This window comes from Lathamus discolor, chromosome 14, assembly GCF_037157495.1.
Source record: "Lathamus discolor isolate bLatDis1 chromosome 14, bLatDis1.hap1, whole genome shotgun sequence".
Lineage (NCBI taxonomy): Eukaryota > Metazoa > Chordata > Aves > Psittaciformes > Psittacidae > Lathamus > Lathamus discolor.
In genome coordinates, this window is record NC_088897.1 from 1,994,812 (window position 1) to 2,019,776 (window position 24,965).

The 24,965-nt window shown below is 35.7% G+C and overlaps 1 protein-coding gene across 11 annotated transcripts in view; it reads left to right on the plus strand.

The window, feature by feature from the left end:
- Positions 1-24,965, plus strand: part of BRIP1 (BRCA1 interacting helicase 1) — a 115,660-nt gene that overhangs the window by 40,268 nt on the left and 50,427 nt on the right. For 9 of the 11 annotated variants that reach the window (XM_065694577.1, XM_065694578.1, XM_065694572.1 and 6 more), the window contains 8 exons: positions 557-716; positions 1,468-1,589; positions 14,211-14,323; positions 16,641-16,723; positions 18,718-19,041; positions 19,832-20,677; positions 23,099-23,172; positions 23,905-23,983. In XM_065694577.1, the coding sequence (XP_065550649.1) occupies positions 557-716; positions 1,468-1,589; positions 14,211-14,323; positions 16,641-16,723; positions 18,718-19,041; positions 19,832-20,677; positions 23,099-23,172; positions 23,905-23,983 (1,801 nt within the window). Of the gene's footprint in view, positions 1-556; positions 717-1,467; positions 1,590-14,210; positions 14,324-16,640; positions 16,724-18,717; positions 19,042-19,831; positions 21,483-23,098; positions 23,173-23,904; positions 23,984-24,110; positions 24,158-24,965 lie in introns of those variants that run through there. The other 2 variants (XM_065694581.1, XM_065694582.1) reach the window with 2 other exon arrangements.

A 24,965-nucleotide genomic window follows, 5' to 3' on the forward strand; every position in this document is an offset into this window, starting at 1 on the left:
GTACCGATTTGGAGTAAAATGTGCACAGTTCAGAATCTGGTAGGTATAACAAAGCTGAAGGCCCTTCAAGAAGCAGAGGAGGCTGTCGCTAAATCCTGCATAAATACCTTCTACCCCAACTTACCTATGTAATTTAAAAAATATTGAAGTATTGTGGAAATATATAAAGGCTTGTTTATAATTAACTTCGAATTTGTTTTAAGTCTTACTTACTGATCTCTTGGTAATCAGAAAACCAGATAATTCTTATTTTTTCTTTGGGTGACGTTCCTCTTGCTTTGTGGAGTACCAGAAGATACTCTTTAGTGACCACTCTCATAGATTTAGAGTTTTGCTTTTGTAACTCAAGAAACTTCAGCTTTTCTAATTAGCAAAATGAGTGGCCATTGTGTTTACAAAGCATTGCATAGCTGTGGAGCAGTGTATGGTAGGGAAACTTCATTAATACAAACCTGGATAATTTCACTAAAATAGGTATCTTTAGGTGCTTTATTTGAACCATTCAAGTCACTGACCTTTCATTACAGCTCTTCTGTGTTTTTCTGTTTGTTTTCAGCTGTTGGACAAATTAAAAGATCGCTGGATGCATACTGGCTTATGGAGAAACCTGGAGCTGGTGAAAACAGTCATTGCAGAGCCTCAAGGAGGGGCAAAGAGTGACTTTGATGAACTGCTTAAAATATACTATGAAGCAATAAAATGTAAAGGAGAAAGAGGTACGTTCTTCAGACATACAAAATAGTTGATACAGAATCTTCAAGTTAAAACCAAAAGGGATTCTTAAAGTGCTTGACAGAATAAGGTATGAATGAACAGTTAAATTAATCTCATTTTAATAAATTATTGTGGTAAATGAAGCAGATTAACTGCTACTTATATTGTTGCATGAGGATGTAGGGAAGTACAGGATGATGCGTAATCCTAATCATTATATCGAGAAGGCACTGAGCTGTGTAAGGATGTGCAGTTGTGTGTCCCACAGGGTGTTAAGAGCAACTTCTCCGAGTCAAATTTACTGTTTGTTGCATAACTGTCAATTGCCATCTCATAGTGCAGCCAGTATAGGATTTCTTCTCAAAGGACTTAAATATCAGTATAGAAGATCAGGTATGGCAAAAAGACAAATAGTGTGATTTTGAGAGTGCAAAATTCAAGGTTTAAAATTTAGAAGCTTGTTGTAGATACATAAGGTTCTTGCATAATTAAGTACTATTCTATTATGTAGTGAAAAATTACTTAGCTAGTTGATACTCAGTATCATACACAATATTGCTGATCAAAGTGGAGTTAATCTCATCCCTTTAACAAAGAAGTCTATATTTTTATATGCTCTTACCTTTGCTGGACTGATATATGGTATATTATGCTCTGTTATGTTTAGCTCTTGAAAGATGTTAGTGAAACTTTCTTCTGAGACTGAGTTTATCACTGAGAATGATTTGTATATTCCTCTCTGGCTTCTTCAAGATGGAGCACTCCTTATAGCTGTTTGCAGAGGAAAAGTTAGTGAAGGCTTGGATTTCTGTGATGAGAATGCCCGTGCAGTTATAACCATAGGTATTCCGTTTCCAAATGTGAAAGACCTCCAGGTAGGATACCAATTGAGAGTTGTGCTTTATTTTTATGTCATGTTTGAAACACCAAATATGCACAAAATACTTTTTCTGAATGTGTACTCTTGTATTCCTCCGAATCCCTTTTGAATTCTTTTGAGATTCCTTCTACACAGGTAAGAGGAGGAACAGCATAGCATGTCTTGAGGACTCATTTATGTCATTCTAAATAAATGTATATCATGCTATAGATGTATTATAAGTTTTTGTCTGGCGTTGCTGGTGAAGGCTATTGCATTGTTAAAATGCTCATTAACTTCATACTCTGCGAAGCAGCGGTCCAGATTCCTTCACTTTTTTTCTTGCACTGAAACTCATGCCATTTGCATAGAAATGAAATCACTTCCGTGGTTGTTCAGTTGTGAAGCTCTGGGATAAACTCTAGGAAAATACTAGTTTGAATAAGGCATTTGGGTTGATCAAAAGATAATTTCAGAAAATAGGTGGAAAGATAAAAGTAATTTTAGTGTAAAATAATAACAATGAAGCAATGTTTCACACACATCATTACTGATTGCAATACATCACCTTTCTAATCCCTGTTGCCTTCTGTACTGTAACTATGTTGGAAATATCCAACTTAAACAGCCAGTGGAACTGTAAACCTTTTCCAAACTAATGCTACTTTATTAGCTTCAATTTTGAGGTACGAAATTATGACATAACACAACCTCCTCCTGGATACTGAAGGCATTAGTATTTTCATAATTCACTTTAGGCAAAAACTTCTAAACCCAGCATTTTGAAATGCCTCCAATTAAAGAAATTGGAGACTATTTCTAGTTTTCAGCAAGTAGCCAAAGTAGGATCCTGTTGCTTGGACTGCTGTGTAATTACCCACATCAACACTTCCTTCCCTTTGACTTCAGCAGGTCTTGTCTCATGGGTAGATGATGTTCCATTAGAATAGGCACTTCGTCGTTGAAGCCAAGCATTCATAAAGGAAAAGAAAGCTGATGAACATGGAAAAGTTTTTTTTCAGACTTTCTTTCTACTTACTGAGAAAGAATATTTATTATTGACTCGTTTGTAAGACTGCTCAGTTTTCAGTGGTCTGTTCATGTCACTTAGGTAGTCACCCAGTTGCTGGCACACTTCTTCCAGTGATAATAGCTACTGTCACTGCTTTATCTTATGTGAATTTTTAGAACATTTTGGGACTATTTTGTGAAGTAAGAAACAAAGTGAAGTATCACAGAATAAATAAATACTGGAACAGCTGGATTCTGGTTATTAGTAGTGCCAAATCAAACAACAAAGTCATAGGTTCACACTTGAAAGCCCATACAGACTCAGCTTTAGAGATGTATTCTGAGCTACAGTGAACAACCAAAGGCTTCTTTGTTGTCTACAGTGTGTGCCTAATTACAGCCTTGCTGGAAAAAACCCACATCCTATAAGGACTAGGAAGGTTATATTAGTGGTGGCTGCCTAGCGCAATGTTCTTTCAATGTTTGCATAACCTTCTTGAAGCACTCATTCAGCCACAACATTTTTTACTTTACTAAAATGTAATATGCTGTACTTCAGTATAAAAGCATTTACATTGAAAGAATACTTAGCACTATTTCCAGAGCTAGAGATGCTTTGGTTTAGAAGTGTGTGCTGAAATGGTATTTTGAAAATGGTGTGTAGTATGGCTGGAACTCTTACAATTTACTCCGCATGATTTTCAGAAGTCAGTACTTTTGTGTTCTAAATGATACAAAAATAAATTGAAAAGAATGTGTCAAGGGTGAATTATGTTTCTTAAGATGAAAACAGTATATTTGGTTTTACCCTGAGTTCAGCTAAATATGTAACATAACAGAATCACAGGCAGAACATCCCATTACTATAACTAAATTCTAAAAAATCAGTGTTGTGTTAAACTTTTTTTTTTTTTTTTTTAATTAGAGTGAAGAAAACCTCCAAATTTTTAAGTAGGGATAGAAACACTAGCTGCCAAATTGCAAACAGCTAAAGGTTTGAGTGTATATATTTAGATACGCACAAAGCACTGCAGTGATCAATTCTGGATGAGAGAAGGGCATGCACCAGTCTCTAAGCATCAGATATGAGGAGCTGTCTGGTGCATGGCAGTGCTCCTAAAATAATGCTAGAGGAAATTTGGTTTATTGTAAATGTGCCTTTTGCGCAAGAACTTGGCTCCCAAGTGATACCCAACTGGGCAGTATTTCCCTTTAAATTGAATGATGTTCTGTTTTGACCAAACCTTTAGGAGTAGTAGATGCCCCAAAAAGTTCTGGTTAATGTACGTTCCTTTTACCAGTTGAGCTTAATTGCATGGTGAAGGGTAGTCACTCTCTTCACTGAAGAATAATGACTAGCTTTGGAGAAATGTAAGCATAGATACAAAAGCAATTTGGAAGATTAACCATTTTTCAGCAGCATGTCAGCTCATAAGAGGATTTGGAATTGCATTTTTAAGGAAAACTGGGTGTTGATATTGAAGATTGACATGTAAAATTAAAAAGAGGGGAGGGAAAAAGAGACCACCAGTTTTCACCTGAAAATATTATTTTTTTTTGCTTATTTCTGGGGCAGCTGATCCAATAGTATTGCTTCTCAGAATGGAATGAAACAGATGTTTTATAAAAGAGTACAGAAAACTAAGCACTGCATGTTACAAAAATCATTAGCTATAAATAAAACCAACTTGATACTATATTTTTAATCGTCTGTATTAACAAAAGCAAATTGTTTATTACTTCAGTCCCCCTAAACCAACAGACCTTACCTGAACATCACAAAGGAAAACAAAGTTTTATTCCTCTACATTTTATTGTAATTATTCTAAATGCTTTTTTAGGGTGGCTGATTCTACTTTACATGTTTCTCCTTATTAACAGTTTTTTTTCTATTGAAATTCTCTTTTTCTCCTGAGGTTAGAAGAATCCAGATTTTTAAAAATAAGAAAGCATACAGAGTTCATCTTCTGTTTGTTTGGTTGTTTTTTTTAGGATGTGTTAAGTTCCCAAATGAAACAGTTGAAGTTTGTAGGATAGTTAGGACATTTGCTTTTATACAGTCGGTGTTTCTTTGGGTTTTTTAGGCTAACAGAAAATTGATTTATACCTGGTAATTTAAAACTTCCAGCCCTGAAGCTTTGGGAAAAACTTGACTTTGGGCAGACGGAAGAAAATTCAAAACACAGTGATGCAAGTCAAGTTAGACCTATAAAGACATAAAATTGTGAGCACAGGTACAGCCATAGTTTTTATATAACAACAGGGGCTTAACAGATGCACCGAATGAAGAAACTGATAAGATGATTAATAATGACATCCCGTTAAAAATAGGAAATGCAAGTGATTAACAATTCCCTTGGATATCCATGAATGAGATACTTCTGGGATTGGTTTAAATCACTAAAAGTGCTTCGCTTCTACATGAAAATATACTTGCTTGTCTGCTTTTTAGGTTAGTAGAAGTCCTCTTAAGACTCAATTCCATAACCCCTTAGTCCTGCACGTAGCTTCTACTTGTGTGAATAATCCCCTTAATAGTTCTAGGACTGTGCACGGTCGTAAGAGTTTGTAGAATCATGCCTTTGGAGACCAGTATTTCATGTTGGCAGTTTGATGTTAGCTCATCTCCACTACTGTTACTTGTCTGTGATCAACCTGCTTTCTAAATATGTTTTATGATTTGTAACGTGATTGAATACCAGTGAACTGTAGTATTAGAGAATATAAATAATGTGACAAGAATAGATGTGTAACTGCATATGCATGTTATCTGATGCTAACATACTATTCATTAACTACTGTTATATATTTTGAATTGTAGCATTTTGGATCCAGACATCAGTCTTTACTTGGGTAGAAACTCACTGTCAAGTGTGATGTATAGTATCCAATTTTATTTTCGCCATATATTTGTGCTAAATATATGCCACAACTTCTAGTCTTAAATGGCAAGAATTTACTCTCCTTTAGTAACTGTATGCTTTTAGAACTTATTTTCTGTAGAACCTTTAAAGACTATCAGTTAGTTTCACTTAAGAATTTTAGGCACGTAGTATCTTGTGTTCATTCATTTTCCCAAAGAGAAGGATTTAAAACACTTTATTAATGTTGGGGAGACAGAAATTATGAAGGTTCAGTAGTGTACTCAACAATAAGCAATACTTATTTAAGAAAGAGAGGCCAAACCCCTAATTCTGCGTAACTGAAAACGGCTTCTTATTGCTAAAGAATCAGGTTGCTAAAGCAAAATATATAAAAGAAATGTTGAAGTATTGCTTAAAGCTGTGGTACTCTCGATGGTAGGGTTTGGCTCTAGGAAAGCAGGAAAATTTATTTCAGAGCCAAAAATGACTTCTTTGGCTGTGACCAGGATTTCCTCTGCCCACCTCTGGGACCTGAAAGTAGAGGTAGGAAAATCTGATTTTGGAGCCAAGTGTGACTTGTTTAGTTCAAGTCATAATTTACTGTTCTCACCTTGGGGACCTGAAAATAAAGAAACTTGCTATGAAATGTTGATAATGGGTGACTCTGAAGTGCAAGCATTAAGCTAACTTTCCCAGAGAGCATTTCTTCACTTCCACCTTTCCAGATGCTTTTGATCGTAGTACAGTAGAGTGTACTTAATCATGTAACAGCTCCGAGATATACTTTACCAAAAGTATAGAGGAAAACATAGTCAAACTCTTTTACATCAGTAGATGTGCAAGGAAAATAAACTTGATAAGGCCAGGATTACTGTGTAGTGGCATTACTCAAGGACTGTAGCTGAGTTCGCCACTAACGAGAAGTATTTCCCATAGCTGCTATAGGGTGAATATGAACTACAATGGCAAATACTTTATTGTTTCCAGTAACATAATTTCTGAAGCATGATGGAACACATCATTTCAATTACAGTGTTCTGAGTTATAGGTAACCTAATGATATAGAGAGTTTGCAGCTATCTAACTGAAGTTTCTCCTTTCTTGAAGGCTCCACAAACTGAGATATTTGTATCATTTCAGAATAATGGCATTTTTCAAAAAGTGTAACTTAATTTCTAGTTCTTGTGGCAATTTTTAAACCTTTATGTTTTTTCTCCATTAAAAGGAGAAAGAATCTTGTGCTAGAGAAGTGGTTGCTGAAATAATTTGTTTCTTGCATTCTATATTCTAGGAATAGAAAAATTTCTAAGAAAATGATTATTGTTTTAGATGCGTAACCTTAGTTGAGAAACATAACAGCCACGGGAGGAATTTCCTCACAGCTTTATATCACTTCAAAAATATTTTCACTTCTTTTTCAAAATAAAGGATTGTTTTAAGATATGGGCAGATTGGTCCAGACAATCCCATTTCATGGGAAGGTCACTGTTGTGTTTAGTAGAATTTGAAAGTTCCCCATAAAGTTAAGAAATCTGTGGAGAGATGTAAGACTGTTCTGTTATTGATGTGATTGTTTGAAGCAGGCTGAATGGTTCTGAGCAACTGTCCCCCAACTTTCCAGTGAAACCTGACATTTGTTGTAAAAGCCTCAAGGCACAGTGTGTGCTATCATCTTCTGAATGATTGAAATGTTTGTAAGTAGTGATCGATTGTTTGATTGATTGTCTATGTCATGGCTGCCTAAACCTCAGCCACTTTGACTTTCTTCTTCATTCTGTTACTGTCAGAAAAATTACAAATATAACGTGGGGAGCAGAATAGCATTTATGGAATTTTCACAGGGAAGGCAAGCATCATGGTGTATTATTTATTGAATGTGCTCTGAGCAGGAAATACTGAATAGCGTAAAAGTGCAATGTGTCTATGTATTTGTATATATAAATGCATACATACACACACTTGCCCTTCTTCCATGTCCCACTTCAGGTTCAATTTTTTTTTAATTCTAATTGCAAAATAGCTTTTTGAATCAATCGAGGATGTAAATAAGAACTAAACTTACATCACTGAAATGTACAATGTTGTGCAGCAAGCTTCTCCATGTTCAATAGCAGTTACTGGGGCAATATACTTTGAAATTTTGGACAAAAGTGCACTTCTACACTGTTCATCCAGCCTTGTTCTGGTCTTGCAGCAGTATGCTGTAAGTTATTGGAATCTGCTGTGATTGCTCTTTACTAAGGGGGAATGCAGTGTGCAGAACTGCATCCTAACCAGATGATTGGCTGGATATGCCCATCTCCATCACTTGATTTTTAGTTTCTTCTCCCCAGAGGAGAAGAGGTGTAACTACCAGGAGGTGTAGCTATTTGTGTTAGAGAAAAAACAAGCAATGCAGTAAATACATCACGGTGTGGCAATTTCTTCTACCAGTTTGAAGCAGTAAGAGATCGCAAAAGCCTTTTACTTCCCATTTTTTTGAGAAATGAGAGTGGTTGTAAAAAGTCAAAGTCATCCACATCCAACAGAAATTGTGTTAATTAAGAAAAAATATTGATGGGAGAGGCTTAATTTGTGGGAGTAGCTGTAAAATCCTGTGGCATACAGCATTCCTGTAGCTAAGAAAGGTAACATTTAAGTTCAACTTAACATGTGAGACTAGTGGATGGCATTTCTCTTCTACTGGTGCAAGGCTAATGTCAATATGTTGGCACAGTTCACAGAATTCATCCCTAAATATATCCAGAAGTTAAGCCTTTGGATAAATAATACAGCAAATCAAAACTTTTCCTTTACATTTAATAGTTTACTTTTCTGATCCATAAAATTTTTCAAACTGATTTTCTTGTGTTTATCTTGTCCTTAGCAGGTAGTGTTGACCTTTAAGTTTTTACTTTACTGTCAAACTATGTTGAAAGCTTTAAAAGTGAAGCTATCACCTTGGGGATTTGTAAGGATGACTGACACTTACCACTTCACCTCAGACACAGCAGCACTGAGCGTATGCAGCAGCGTTGGACCTCAGGGGAAGCTGTTTGATTTTTTTCACTTCTGCTTCACTGGAAATGGATTGAATTTTCTCTTCAGAGGAGAGTTTTGGTTGCATTAGATTTTAATCAAGTCACTTGTTCACAGTCCCTCAAAGCCTACAAGACTGAGATGAGTAGATGGGCCTGGGGTGAATGTGCTACAAGATTTGTCAAACCGTAGAACTTCCAGATCTCTGAGATGCCACATGGTGTAGTTAACAGTACTAAAAGTGTTCAGCTGTTACGACATTACATAAGCTTCCCATCTCTCTAACACTGGGATTACGAGTGAGAATACTGGGGAAGCATTGGTTGTAAAATACCTCTTGAGTTCAAAATAAGAGAAATACAGCCTTGCATGAGGTGGTGGTCCTATTGTTCTGCTTCAGAAGATGTTGTGCTGTTTAAATCTGACAAATGCCCCGTACCTTTTCGGGTGCACTGTTTAGTTGCAACAGCCTGCAAGATACAGCTGGTCAGAAATCTTGATCTGCAGAAATGTTGTTTCCTTACTTTATTCAGTATTTTTAGAGGAAGGCAAATTTTTAAGGGTGCATAGAAAACTTCAGGCAGAAAAGGTCACCTGAACTACTGTCAAGCTTATGTGGCTCTGATGCAGGAGTTACTGATTGGAGTCACGGGCCTCTGCCAGGGCATCTGCTGGAGCAGAGGGTGGCGGGTGCAGGGTTTGGCATTGCAGTGCTTCAACTGCTCAAGAGACTCACAGGGTGGAGCTGAGTAACAGAGCATCTTGAAGATAACTGAGCAGTGCAAAGTATTGATCATGTCTTTACCTGATAATATGCTTATTTACTGTATATATAGTATTGCTGTGCACACAGTTTGGAGGTTTCATTGGTTTTTAAAGAAATGCAGTATTGGTGTATGAAAGCAGAAAAGAACATTATACGTGTGCCTCGTGGCCATCTTTAGGCATAGGAGATAGAATGGCTGTAATAAATTATTGTCATGTAGAGAATCTGGTTTGCTAAATTATAGGTAATAAGCATTTGCTTATTTCATTCTGTTTTGTATGTGTTAACACTGCACTTGGAAAGTGTGGAGCATTTAAAGATAACCTCTTGCTGTAATATCTTTTTCCTGTGGGCTAATAAATCGAGACAATAGTGCTTTTAGTAGGCCTACTGAGGAGTGAGCGTATTCGAAGCATACTTTATGACTCAGCCAGGTCTTTACACGCGCATTATTTAGTCTTAAATCTCACAGACGTTGTTACTGCTTTTGAAGTGAGGGAGGAAAAGTTAAACACTGCACTATTTAATGCTACTTCTATTTAAGGATTTTCAGATGTAAGAGAAAAGAAATCGGGTTTCATGTCTTACTTTCCTGCACTTACAAACTTTTACGATTACTTGGCATTCGTCAGGAGGAAAGTAGATGGCAGGTATGTTCTTGAAGTATTCTAATTATTGCTATTTCAGGTGGAAGAGAGACTAACTGGACACAGGAGATTTTTAGGACGGTAAATTTGCTTAAAAAACATTTTAATGTCTTCTGGGGGGATGGAAGCAGGGAATGACCACGTGGTGGTTTTTGCTTGTTTGTTTTTTAGGAGGTGGGGAATTAGTAGGTTTGAAATCTGAATGTGTCTTTGAAAGTTTTTTTGGTTGATATGAGCAATGTTCTTTGTTTTCATTACTATTTTCCTCATAAAACCAGAGAAACAAGTCAGTGGAATGCCAGAACACATTTATATCCATTTTCTGATTTGTATTTCCTTGGAGGCCAGATGGAGGAGAGTGTTGGGGAGTGAAAGGCATGAGTTTACACCCATGTGTGTACACGTACCTACCTACACATGTGTTCGTGCACTGGCACAGTTCCAAGTTTATTTGCTTTTTCCTTTTAGTGGTTGCCTCTTTCTTTAACCTGAGCTGTCACAGCAGTGCTAAGTGCTGATGTGAAGAGGAATGCAGGCTTAGATGAGTGCTCTGTCCCAGTGCTCACAACAGTGCCATTGTATTCATGAATTTCTGTCTTGTCTATAGATTTCTGGGTAATCTGGTGTGTAGTTCCCCACAGTTACAAACTAGGGGTCATTTTTAATCTACTGGAGAAAATAGGAGACAGTCAAGGATATTCGTGAAGTGATATCTTGTCAGGGAACATTCCTGGCTTGTTAACTGCTAGGAACAGCTTAGGATTTTTTTGTTTGTTTTTAGAAAGCAAAGTATAGCACTACATTTGGTTGAGTAACGAATCCAAAGAAAACTCTGCAAACTTTGCCAGATGCAGTAAAACCAGACACAGTTTAGTTTCGCTGATTTAAATCACACCAAGTAAGAAAATATATATTGTGGTTTAGCCTGTTTAACCTTTATTTTGTGATACTAGCACTGATCTATCTGTTTACAGTGTTCTGATTACAAATGTTAAACGCCCCAAATTCACATTCCCTAGTGCTGCTAGGCTTTCACTATTATCTCCTGAGATCCAGCATCCTGTTCTTTGGCTGAGATAAAATGATTCTAGATGAGTGTTTGGACCATCTGTTGGGTTTATTGAAGTAAATTTTCTTTAGAAAGAATTAATTGTGTAGCAAAACTTTTGTTTCTTTGTAGGTGTGAATGTGTTCTCCTTAAAACTTAACAGTTAAATTAGCAGGTAGGATGCTGGGGAGACGTTTAGCTGAAGATATATAATATGCATTGAAATAGTTTCATACTTTGTTATCTCCATTTTAGTTATGACTGCAGAACAAGGAGAACCTTTGTATTTACAGAATGGGAAGAGCACAGTTTAAAGGAGAAAACGGTGCTTTAATTTTACCTGTCCTAACCATTGTGGTTTTTTCTGCAGAAACAAATAGCTCATAATAGATGGATATTTGTGTCCTTGCTGTTAAATGCAGACATGTTTTTGTTACTTTTGAAGAAATGTGGTTCAACCTGGTGTGTTGCTAAAAAAGCATGCTACAGGCTTCTGCGTGTGGACCTGGGGGCTATTTTGGGTCCTGGTTCTAGTTTTTGAACAACTTTTCTGAGCTTCGTGCCATAAGGCAACTGATGTAGTCCATGGTCATCACAATATAAATCCACTTTATGTAGTTACATATTGCTTGAATCCTGAATAACTCTGAGCTTCTTCATGTGAAGCAATGTTACCACAGGTAACTTCTTTTGTGGTTTATCAAACGCTTAAACAACATTCATTATGCAAGGTTTTAATGTTGTCATTGAAGAAAAACTTGTACTGCTGATTTTGATTGAAAGCCACACTTGAAAGTTTTTCTGTTGTAGCAGAAACTGCCGCAAAATATTTTCCCAAGTAATTAAAAAAGAATTTGTTCATGGCATTTATTTTTTGATTCTTTTTCTCCCTTAATATTCCATAGTGAAAGATGTCGAACTAATTAGGCATTAAAAGAACGAGTGGTTAGCAAGTATAATGTTGTTAGACTTCAGTTAATGTGAATGTGACCATGACCTCCCAGATAGATCAAAGACTAATCTGTCTGACAGCTACAAGATGGCAGAGCTTGCCACAGGCCTTCTGCTGCTGCTTGCTGAAGCTATTTGTCTGTAAAGCATGCCTGATAGCTAAGAGTATATTTTTAAGGATGAACAGGTAAAAGTAAAAGGCTGTCTTTTGACATTTTAACTAATCCCTTCTAGCCTGTGGTTTACTGCACATTTAGGATATTTGCTAGCAGGAGAGACTGGCTTTTTCACATATGTAACATGTCATTTTGAATTGGGCGTTGATTTGATGCTTGATAATGTAAGAGTTATACAATGAAATAGATTCTGATTGCATTAAAATGACATGCCCTGGCCTTTTACTTTTAGAAGACTTACAATGAAAACTGAACTCTCAGCAATGTAACTTGTCATCTCATGCTGAGACATGATCATTTAAGTGAGAAAACAGAATGTTTATTTTCTGTTAACCCTTTTTTAATTAAGGTAGAAAAGACAGGGTTTAATGACACGTTACACAATTAGACAGAGTATGGATTTCTATATGATTTGAGAAATGAAATGTTGTTACTGATGTGCAGTACAAACAGTACACATTTAGGTTAACATGTATGAAAAGAATGTAAAACTAATGTGTTTTATTCACATTACATTTTGCTGGGTAGTATAGAGCAGATGATACTACTGGTTTGCCGCCTTCTGTTACTTCAGTGGTTTTATGCACGTAATGAAAAATGTCATTTTTATCTGTGTAAGACAGATGAGTAGGAATTCTGTTTGGAAGTGCTTGCTAGGAACATGAACTGTGGTAATGCTGCATTTGTTACAATTGGCCAAAAGTAACAGAAAATCTTCAAAAGAGGAAGTTGTTAGAAAATTTACCAGGACTACAAGACAAATGCAAAGAATGGACAGGTGTATATTGTCATTGGTTATGTTTTAAAGACTTCAAGGGAATTTTCTGACATCATACCTCCTTTCAGATAGTGCTGCGTACCTTTTTGTTTCTCCAGATAGGATTTCCATTTGTAGAAATGCACAGATGTGCTTAAGTTCCTTTTTAAGGATTGATTTTAATGTTCATAAAATGTTTGGAAGAAATCATCTTCCGTTTTGAAAATTGCAAAGGAAACCTCACATGCCAGTCAATAAATTCTGAGTGACTGGAACAAATATTAAATCTGTGAAATCAAACTGAATTTACTTTCTGGCTGTAAAGATTGAATTTAGAAATTTGACAGGCAATTTAAAGGGCATAAGTACATAAAATAAAATTTCTTATCCAAATACAACTTGAAAGTTACCTGTCAGAAGAGGTTAGAAGTCTGCTATTTTCTCTCCTGAAGCGTGTCCTTTCACTTGTCAGTTTAGAAAGGTTAATACTGTACAAAAGAGCAAAGGAAAGATCCTTTTTGGCGTAGTTTTATGTTCGTTTATTTAAAAATAATAATAAAATTAATTTCCCCCCTCCCAGAAATAAGTCATTCTGATATATGTTGGAACCGTTGTATAATGTCCCAGTACAAATTCTTGTTCAGATGCAGATCAGGCATTGTATGTGTAGTTGTCCATATGATTAGAAAGGGGAGGCTGGGGATTTCTTTTGCAGTTGATACCAGATCTGCTTTTGAAGCAGGCAGGAGAGCATCTTCAGAACAAGAGGAGCGTGCTCTTTTCTGCCATATGCTGGCCCATGGGCCTGCAAACCTTAGCTGCTGCCTTCGCTTCACAATTAGCCAGGGAAATGTTTGTTTCCAAAGTGCAGAAGGTGATGCTAAGCTAGGAATTAGAGGTGGTGTTGCTGACGTCTGGTGTTTTGGCGAGGCCACTCTGTTTCTGAAGTACTCTCTTAGCGTTTGTAGAAGAAGGGGTTATATTTGCTTAACCCTCACTCGAGAAAAGTATGGTCTGGTACCATCAATAGATTAGAAGTCAGTTTGTGATAAAGGATAAAGATCTCCATTATATAATTTGCTTCCAGATAAGCAAATGCGACTGTGGTCTAGTATCTCAGTTTTCTGCCTGTGTGAAAGCTTATCCTGCTCTTGCTAGCAGAGATTTGGATAAGTGTGAGATTGTTGTGATATTCCATATAAATTACTGGAATAGATCACATGTTAAGAATAACTTTAGAAGGGTAAAAACCATAATTGTATGCAAGATACAAAGTTGAAACACTGAAGCACGCTTTACATATTCACTTATTTAATGCATGTTTGCTTCTTTCTCCCTTTCAGAATATTTCCTTTTCAATATCATTATTAAAAACAATATTTCATTATTTCTCTCTTAGGTTGAATTAAAGAGGAAATACAATGACCAGCACAAAAATACAAGAGGCCTTTTACCAGGGAGTCAGTGGTATGAAATTCAAGCTTATAGGGCTCTGAACCAAGCCCTGGGAAGGTGAGAAAAACTGAACATAATTAAGAATATATATATTTGTAGAAATTTTTTTTTGCAACACCTTTAGGGATTAGTTCCTCACTGTTAACACAAAGGGGATAGATTAGGCCAAAGTACTCATATTGCGACAATCAGGTCTTCAGCTTTTGTTTTATTTTATGTTCAGAATCCACTGTCTTTTGGTTACACATTTTATTGTTTGTAATCCAGATATACAGAAATGAAAGCATTTCCAGAGGTAAATAGTTCTTGAGCTTCTAAACTAAATTAAAGTTCTTAGGTATTTTCAAATATACTGATTGTTCACACTCCTGGTGGGCTCAGAGCACTTGTTTCATGTTTAGCCTACAAGTATTTTTGAAAGGGAGAAGTAGCGGGGGTTTTCTCAGACCTTTGCAAAAGGTCAATTCAATTATCATGCTCACTGATCTCTTTCCTGGTTTAGAAGAAGTATAGCTTACTTACTCAAATGAAAACCTCTCCCCCCACCTACCCCCAGTCTTATTAACAGGATAGAATTAATTCATCCTTCTCCAACAAAATTTAACATATACATGGATACCCATAGCTGTCTGTCATCCATACTGGCATAGATGCCATGCTTCTGTCAGAGATATATATAGGTACAGACACAGATTTATGTATAAAGAGAAGCATCAGCTGGAAGACTCTTGTTATTTGAGTTAGATGTTATACAAACATAATGACATAAATGAAGGCTAAGAAAAAAAATTCAGAGACTATATTCTACACTAGTAAAATCTCACTGTAATTTCTTTTTGTTACAGGGCTGATTTCTTAGATTTCTCTTTGGAGAGTAAGAGCATTAGTTAAAATTTGTTACCAAAAATCTAAGGGCGTTGCAGAATGCTAATAGCAAGAAGTTGAAGTTTTGTCACTGTGAAATAAGTTTTAACTTAAATCTAGCTTAGTAAAAATTGTTTATTGTATAATTTATAAGTTGAATTAAATCATGCTAGGCTAAACTTAAATGGACAAAATAGACTTCCATTCTGACATAAATACATAAACTGTGCATAATACTCTTATACTAAGCTCTTTCTAAACTGAGATATGGCAAAGGATGACAGTGTATGATAACCATTTTCATAAAACTGAAACAATCTACTAAGCTGAGACCGAGTTAATCAGTAGATGCGGAAGCTTCTTACTGTAAAGATGCCTGCAGGGAGAGAAGTGAGCAAAAGCATGATAGTCTTCAGTCTTGCACTTTTCTCTTAATTTAGTGCTGGTACATGATATGAAGTAACACCAGTCCATGAAATTAAATAGCAGCCTCTGGGAATAGAACAGATGGTGTGTATGGCCAGGTGACAATCATGCTATGAATTCCTTGCAGTTCGACTTTTTCCGAAAGTGTGGGATATATCTCCAGTGGGCATAATTCATTTAAACTATGCATTAAAAGACCATATATTAAAGCAATGAAAAAAAAGAGAAGTTGGAAGAAATCTGTTTCTTAAAGATACCTTGGTAGCGTTTCTTATCACGGAGAGACTTCAAATGTAAATAAATAATATTTCTTTGGAGAGCTAGCCTTGTCTCTCCCATTTTAAGACCTAACTCTGATACTCATGGGTTTATGTACATTTGTAAACATCATCTTCAAGTGTTGTTCTCTTCTTATAAAATGGGGATAAAAAACCTAAGCTATTACTGACAGATTTTTTTCCGTATTTCATTTGTTATCACTGTTCTTTAATAAGTTGGGGTTTTTTTTGGCAGGAAATATAGAAATCCAAATAATGTTAAAAATAATATCAGTGTGTGTGAAATGACTGCTGGAGTAGTTCTGTAGGCCTCTAAAAAGGGAATTATGAACTCAACAGTATTGCTCACAGCTTTGATCTGTAGCATTATTCATTTTATTCCTAAAGAGAGTTAGGAATAATGTGATTTAGAAACGAAAAAGTGCATAGTTACTTAAAAAACTGCTTGCAGTTACATCAGTCTATTTTCTTTCATACTTTTATATGTTCTCCCTTTGTTATTTATGTAACCCAGCTAAGAGTGGAAAACAAAAGGTGTGGTTTGATTACCCGCTGAGTGTTTGTGGGGGGTATTTTCTTTTTCAAATGTACCTGTTTTCATATAGTAAATTGAGGAACTGAAGAAAAACTAAGTTTCTGTGACTTCCATAACAATTTTGGTGCAAGACAGCAGGAAAGCACTTCCAGTATATTTTTGTATATTCTAGCTGACTCATTGCAGTCCCTGTTGCCTGGTCCTCACAGCTTTTAACAAATGTACTGTAATTATATATACACTTTTTTTTTTTTTTGTTGCTCACTTACAGGTGTATAAGACATAGGAATGACTGGGGTGCTCTTATTTTAGTTGATGACCGCTTCCGGAATAACCCTAATAAATACATAACTGGTAAGCTGTGAACATCTTTGTAGGAAAGTTCCTAGTATTAAGAAAGAGTGAAAAATCCAGATTACAGAGATACGGTTATAGAAATAACAGGCGAGTAGGAAAAGTCAAAAAGAACTAGATCCATTGAATACAAAATTGTGCAGTTGAGACTGAAAACTCTAAACCTGTATCTTAGTGTTTGCTAGTTCAGTGAACCCACTGAAACATGTTGATAGCAACATTCAGTTGATTTAATTTCTTTCCACTTTTGGATATACAGATAATAATATAGACATTTCAGTGTGCAGGATTTAAGAATTCATTCTTAAAATGGAACCTATAAAAACACTTAAGGACTCTCAGTCTTTGCATGCTAAATATCTATAATGTAGGTATACATATGTGTGCATGTATGTATATGTATGTATTAAAAAATAGTTACTGGATTTTTATTTGGACTTTGGATCAGTGTCCAGTGGATGTATGCTTTCTGCCTATAGGGAGCTTTCATGATCAGGGTTAGCAGTCTGAATTTGGCCTTCTGGCTTTTTCGATAAGAACAGGTAAAGGTTGTGCCATTCGGAGCCACCAAATACTTGCGCCAGTACTTAGGGTGCTGAGGCACTGGAATGGGTTGCCCCGGGAGGTTGTCAATGCTCCATCCCTGGCAGTGTTCAAGGCCAGGTTGGATGAAGCCTTGGGTGGGATGGTTTAGTGTGAGGTGTCCCTGCCCATGGCAGGGGGGTTGGAACTAGATGATCCTTTCCAACCCTGACTAATCTATGATTCTATGATTCTAAAATACTCAATACAGAAAAAGTATTTTCTATTTGTAGTTTTATATTGATAAAAATAAAGGCAGATAAAATAAAACAGATCATGCACACTACCTGAATAAAGAAATAATAATACAGGGAATTCCATAAGAATGCATTATGTATCTTCTTGCCCTGTTTCGAAGAGACGGGCAAAAAGATGATGTAAACTGATAATGTTTCAGTCTAGTCAGCAGGTGGAGCTCAGCTGCTGTAGTACAAGTCAAACTGCTTTTCTGATATGTCTGTACTAAAAATACATTGAAGTTATCTGAGTAAACAGAAGTAACTCATATAGTAATACAAATAATTAGATGTTCAAGGCTTGGTAAGGTTAGTACTTCAGTACTTTTTCAAAAAAGTAAAACTTCATAGAAGAATCAAGTTCTCTCTTGGATATGTTTTTTGTTGTGCAAAGTAATTGCTATTAAAAGAATATTTAAATGGGTTTAAAAACTTTTTAAAAATCACGGAATTTACTTTTTACTTCACTTTTGTGTGTTCCAGCACCACCTGAACAGTTATTATATTTGAGACATCTGGTATTTGATAATTTGTTGTTATGTAAGAGCATATTGTATTATATATCAGCTATTAGGCAGTGCAATTCTTTCCAAATACCCAAGTTACTGTTCCTTCACCTGAAATAAAGGTGTAAAAGCTCCATTATATTCTCATTTTTGTCAGACTCCATCACTAATGATAATAAATAGCTGTGCTCTATGTAAGTTGCTTTTTAATAATGCACAATAACAAACAAAATTAACATGCAGGCGTAACAGAATATAATGAAGTTTTTGCAATGCAGCAGTTTGAACTTAAAGTATTAGTGAAAAAGGTAAAGGTTTTTTAATAAAAAATAATGATATTATTAGTATTACCCATCAAAATACTACCATTGATTAAATCAAGTTCCCAGCCCTGGAAAGGAAGACATGCATTATAGAATCATAGAATTATAGAATAGTTAGGGTTGGAAAGGACCTAAAGATCATCAAGTTCCAACCCCCCTGCCATGGGCAGGGACACCTCACACTAAACCATGGCACCCAAGGCTTCGTCCAACCATGAGCAATGTAGTGAAATCTATGAATCTGTCTATACATATGTAGAAGTATTTGCAGTGTCAGGGTACTGAGATGAAATACCTGGTATAGATGATGTAGTTTTGTAGTAACAATTTATTTTTTATTTTCTTAGGATTATCTAAATGGATTCGTCAACAAATCCAGCACCATGAAAATTTTAGTAGTGTACTTGAATCCTTGCGGGCATTTGCTGTAAGGAATCAGAAAAGCACTGATGGTTCACCAGAGTGCAGCGGTGAATCTCTCTGTGTACCTTCAAACTCAAAAGACCTGTCTCAATCCTCTCAGCAGGAGGTGACTGTTTATCTGTCACCAGGTGTTCCTGCAAAAAGTGAGGAGCAAAACTTGGTTTCAGAACTTAATTTTGCTACAACCATCAGCTCACTTAGTCCTACAGCGTGGGATCAGCCAAGTAACATCATGGCAACATTGAAATGTATGTTCATTTCCTATGGGAAAAACCTCATTAACAATTTGAAATGTGAAGTTGCATTGTTTTAATTTTGGAAGAAACAAATATTTTTTGAAATTACAGAATGTTATGGTGCAAAATGATGAGTATTCACAAATGTGTATTAGCTGTGCTCAACAGACTGAAATTAATTGTCATTCCATCTGGTTGTCTTAAAACAGTTGATAATGTTTGATAGATTTATAGTACACTCAAAAATGTTTTCACTGAAGTTTTTTTTTTTCCATTGAAAACTATTAAGATAATTTAAAATATATTTAAAACTAAAATATATTTAAAACACAGAGATTAGCATTATTGTAAGGTGAGTGCCTTGGTTCAAGCTACATCAGTTGTTTAGACATTGCTGTGAGACACCTTTCATATAATCTCTTCTGATACCAGCTTTACAAGTAAGTATCTGTTCTTTCCTAAATTTTAGGAAAGCTTATGACTCATTCCAGGCAAGAAAGAATAACATAAATTCTGTTCAATAACAGAAGAGCGCAATCATAAAAAAAAAAATGACAGATTTAAAATCCAACGATACTTTATTCTAGCTTTACATACTCCAGTTAATCTATTGATTTAGTTATGGTAATTCATGTGCAGAGATAGTTGTAACATCTGGGCTTTTGTTTGTATTGGATCTTAATGAGTATTTATAAAAAACCTGTAAACCTAATATAACAGTGGCAATTTGAATGTGCTAAATATGCTGTAAATCAGCAGGGGAAGGCATATACAATTAATTAATGTTTTGTGATTTTCACAGGCGGCCAGAAAATTGCTGTTGAGAGTCATTCTCACCATGTAACACCAAGAGCAAAACATATGGACTGCACACCCCAAATGCCAGCAAATAAAACTGAGAGGGAAGAAAAGAAGGGTTGGACTAATGCTGATATTAAGAAAGAACACTGCTGCTTTAAACCACTGACTTCAACACCTTTGCCTGTAGCCAAGAACTGTGTGTCCACAGCTACTAGCAAACAGAAGAATGTGGGAAGGGCTAGTGAAGGTATTGACGGTGTAAATCAATGCCAGTCATCATTAATTTCAGAGCATGAACCACCTGTATCAGAATCATGTTTGGGAACAACTGATTTTTCAATTAAAAATGCTGAGCCTCCACTTGCTGAAGAGCATCCTGATAAGCTACAGCTTCAGGTTGGGCCCTGCAGTGAGTTTCCTTCAGCAGGAGGGAAATCTGAACTTTCAGTGTTAAACGTAGCTACAGAAGCTGAAGATGAGGATGACAGCATCTATTTCACACCAGAACTTTATGATGATGATGAGGTAGAATCTGAGGAACAGAGTATCAGACCACTGGTTCCAACCTGTAATACAAGCGAGAATCGGATTGAATGTGGCAACTCCGCAGTCACTGAAGATCTTTTTGCAATCAACACCTCAGAAACACTAAGTGTGACTAAAAAAATGATTGATGATAATGATGGCAGAAGCACAAGTTTACATGGAATAATGCAAAATGAGGGGAATGAGAACAGTGCAGTTAATAATGTAGAGATGAGTAGTGAGATAGAAGCAAAGAAGATAGAACCTGAAGAGATGGACACCAAAAAAAAGAAACTCAGTCTTTCCAGATCACGAAATAAAGGTGTGTCATCTTTTCCATTGAACAGTCCCAGCACACAGTGACAGCTGCTGTAGGAAACTTAGTGAGCTGCCTTTACAACATGGCCTCACTATAGATCTGTGATGGCTTTCTAGTGCTCCTTTCATATGTGCTATTCGCAGACTTAATTTTTCATTATCCTTTTGCCTTTTTCACTGTGAAAGTTATTTTGCAAAAATATGTTTGCAAAATGCAAATCTCTATAAATATAATTAAGATACTCCATCCTAACTGTGTGGCAAAAGGGCATCGTGTGTGGAAATTTGAAATAGAAGCTCAAGTAGCATTTGACTTGTAATTATAGGCTAAAGAGGTTTGTCTATTACAGGTTTAATTAATCCCCCATTAAATACAATCAAACAATTAGGGTTTCTCCAAAAGCACCCATATAATCAAATTATGGGTTTCTGCATTTGTTAGGGCTTTTTTCTTTCTTCAATAAGAAGAACAAGGTATTTGCTGATCAAGTAATATGATAGACTGAGCCTAACTATTGAAATAGATGTGGTGTTCAGTACTGTGTTTCCCTCAATTTTCTTTTGCCAATATGTTTCAGAAGCTGTGCACTAGTAGCAGTATCTGAACATTCCAATCTGATGATGGTGAGAGGCTCCTTCAGAGGTCTTAGTTTTGTTTCAAAAGTTTAGGTTTCTGTCAAAATTTTCTTTTATGAGATCTAATTTCTTTTGGTCAAATTATGTATTCGTATGAAAACGTGTACTTGTATGTCCTACAGATATGCAATATATACCAATGTAAACGTGTACATAAAGGTCTTTAAATATCCCTCAGTTTATTTTTTATTGTAAGTATTTTACACATTTCTCTCATTTATTTCAATCAAACTAGCCACAATTTTGCTGTAATAAAACACACTACGCCTGATTTTTCAGTAAAGGGTTGTTTGTTTCCATCATATATTCGATATGCATCTTCATACTATATATGAAGATGCAGGATTTTTACAGTCTTAAGTTTGGTTCATAGGTATTCATGTATTTTGACCAATTGTTAACTGGTCATTTTCAATAGTTCCTCTAAATAATGTTCTGAGTCACAGCTGTGCATGTGTTTATTTCAATAGGATTTAAATAGTATCCTTTCTTTACACAATAAGTGCATCTTTATAAAATTAGATACTCTGCAAGAACAACAGGAATACTGTTGAATTTCTTTAACAAGCATTATCTTGCAATACTTTGTATAAGGCATTGGGTTAAGTTTTTTAATATTGAATCCACATAAGGACCCTATTCCCTTGGTTTAGGTTTCCTGGTATTCACTTAATCATTGGATGCTGATGGTTTTGAACTAGTTGATAAAGCAGAAGAGAGCCCTAGGTTGAGACCACTTTAAACATACGACACATCTAAAGATAAAAATACTTAATTTAGATCTAAGTAATTGGTTAAATATCAAGACTCAATAGGGTGGACACAGTTCTGTTTGCAAGTGGCTCTGGACTAGAATTGTCTCATATCCCACAGCAAATGCTGAGGCAGCCTGTGACAGGTGGCTTTGCTGATCAACTTGATCCTCATGAGTCTCTAGTAGCTTGGTTTTCTTAAAACAAGTCTTCTATTCCAAACCACTTTTTATGTTTATGTATATCTAAATAGATAATAGAAATCACTTAAGCTTTGTGGCTTGTCTGCTCATCTCATAGACCACTGTCTCTTATTTATCCTTCAGAAGATTTGTCTGTCTTTAAATCTCTAACATTAAAAAAAAAAAGAAAATCCATCTTCCTTTCCTTATCTGGAGCAGATTGTTCCTTTCTTGATCTTGTGTTGCATCTTACTTTGATTAGAAATCCTTTAAGACATGGCCTTCTTCAAGTCAAATACTTTGAATTTATGTATCTGCATGCTATATAAAATTATTCCTTTACCATTATTTTTTAAAACATGTATTGAGGTATCAGTATTTGGCCTACTAGATACTAGATTTTTCTAGTATTTTATGAGATACTAGATTTTCCAGAAGTTCACTAAATTCAAATCCTGACCATACCAGTGTTGCTTCAGACAGCTGATGGGTAATAGTCTTTGTGTTACTGCTGGGTATTGGGGTGATGAGGGGTGGACAGTTTCTTTTGGTGTAAAGGCTGTGTATATTCAGTTTTAGCTTGTCTTTATGCCTAACTATGGTATTTAATATGTTGGTGGTAAGAATGTCCTTTATTTCTACAGTTAATATTTTTATGGCGATTCCCAGTATTGAATTAAATTGCCAGCCTGCAAATAGAGGGGAAGTCAGTGTACCAACTTTCCTAGAACAATTTGTTTGGAATTCCCAAATCTATAAAGCTAAATTCTTGACAGTTCCTCTCATACTTTGATATTATACCTACATGTGATCTCTTCTGTCTAAAATAATCATAACATTTTGGATTTATTAAAGGATTGAAAGTTCAGAGGCAACACAGACGAAGAAAAGCTGCAGTTAGGCACAGTTACTACACCTGTGAAAGAAAGGTACCATGCAAATAGAATACAGTACCATTTTAAGTGACTGCTGTTGAATGTTAAGGTGCAAGGGAAATAAGAATAATTTATTATGTAATCTTTTAAGTGAAATAATACAGATGAAATAGTTTATTCATGGTCTGTGTGGTTTGCTCTAGATCTTTATGGTTTACATGCTCGATAGATACTTTTGTTTCTCATGGGAAACAAAAAGGCCGAGTGTTTTCAAATCCTGTTAACCCAGGTAGAAAATGCAGGTATGGACTGCCTGCAGAGTCCAACTCCTAACTCATCACAGATGTGATTCCCCTTTCAGTATAAGCACTGCTTCCGATTTCTGGTTAGTATGTAACTTACAGGGCAGGATTTGCAAAGTGTAAGAACTTAATCACACTACAACTCTAGGACGGTTGGGCATCTATCACCTTAGGCTCCTTTGCAAAATTCCAAGCTAAATCTTTGTTAGCCTGGAGCTTTATAGACTATAAAATGCCTCATATTTTATATGAAAGTATTTCTATTTAAGTTAGGTTAAGTGTTTTTAACATGGTGGGTATTTTAATTATTTGCTAATATAAATTATAAGCATTGATTCAAATAGATTTATCTGGGTATTTCAAGTATTATATTTCTTTGAGGCAGTTTTGATACCTTTCTTTGTGTTTATGTTTAACTGCTTCAATCTGCATAGTTACTATATGCGAACTAGTATTTGCATGAATTTGTATATTGTCTTGTTAGAAGGAAACACCTCACCAGCCTTGCAAGAAAGGACTTTATTGTATTGTCTGTGGAGCTGAAATACTGCCAAAAGCAGAGGGTAAGATCTCTGTAACTGGACGTTTGTTTCAGGTTGGGAATGATAGGATTTTTAATCCATCTTTTTTACTTTTGCACTTTTGATACTGTAAGGAAATTTTAGAATAATTGTTGAATTTCTCCAGCAGATATAGGAACTGGATCAACGAGATATTAGAAATGTCCTGGAGACTTGCAGAAAATCTTTGCAGGGGGAGAAAGAGGGACTAGTCACAATATCACAACTATTTTTACTTGGCATTTCAGTGGAAATAAGTTACTGTTACTTATTTCAGTGAAAATAAGTTACCCTTATGGCATATTTCTGTTGCTTGATTCAGTGTCCTGATATAATGACCTATCTTGAAGTACAATGGGAGTCTGACTGGTATTTAAGAGTTAACTGAAAGCAACTGCTCCTGGCATTATGGAAGGCTGAAAGAAGTTATTTGTAACATAGTGGCCCATTCACTGGGAAATGTTCCTTCTAAGGATTAAGTGTTAATTTGCTACCGGTTGCTGTGAGAAGTTTGGTAATATCTTGGCACTGTAGCTCGGTGAATCTAATACACATCTTAATGAAACTATCGAAAGTTTTATTGAAAAACTCTATGTTCACACTGTTGTTCTTCGAAATGTAACCTACCTTGTATTAATTTAGTTTGGGTTTTAGTCTTCTGTCACCCATTTTACAAAGTGAGGGTTAGATGTTCTTGGAAGTTGTCTCTACGGTTTTGTAAGGCACTCTAATTTAGGAAGGTCTAAAAGCTGATAAGGATAGTAACAACTACTACTGTTAACAACTGCTACTTTTAAAAATGCACTCTATCTTCAGGCTACTGTGCCATGCCAGGTAAGAACCTAATTGCAAAATGCTCTCATCAGTTATATGCAAAAACAATTAGATATAGATGCTTAATGCACTTAACACATAACCCATTGTTCTCCAGGAGAATTTAGTGGGGATTTAACTGATCCTAGGTTTTATAGATCTGAAGGTAAGA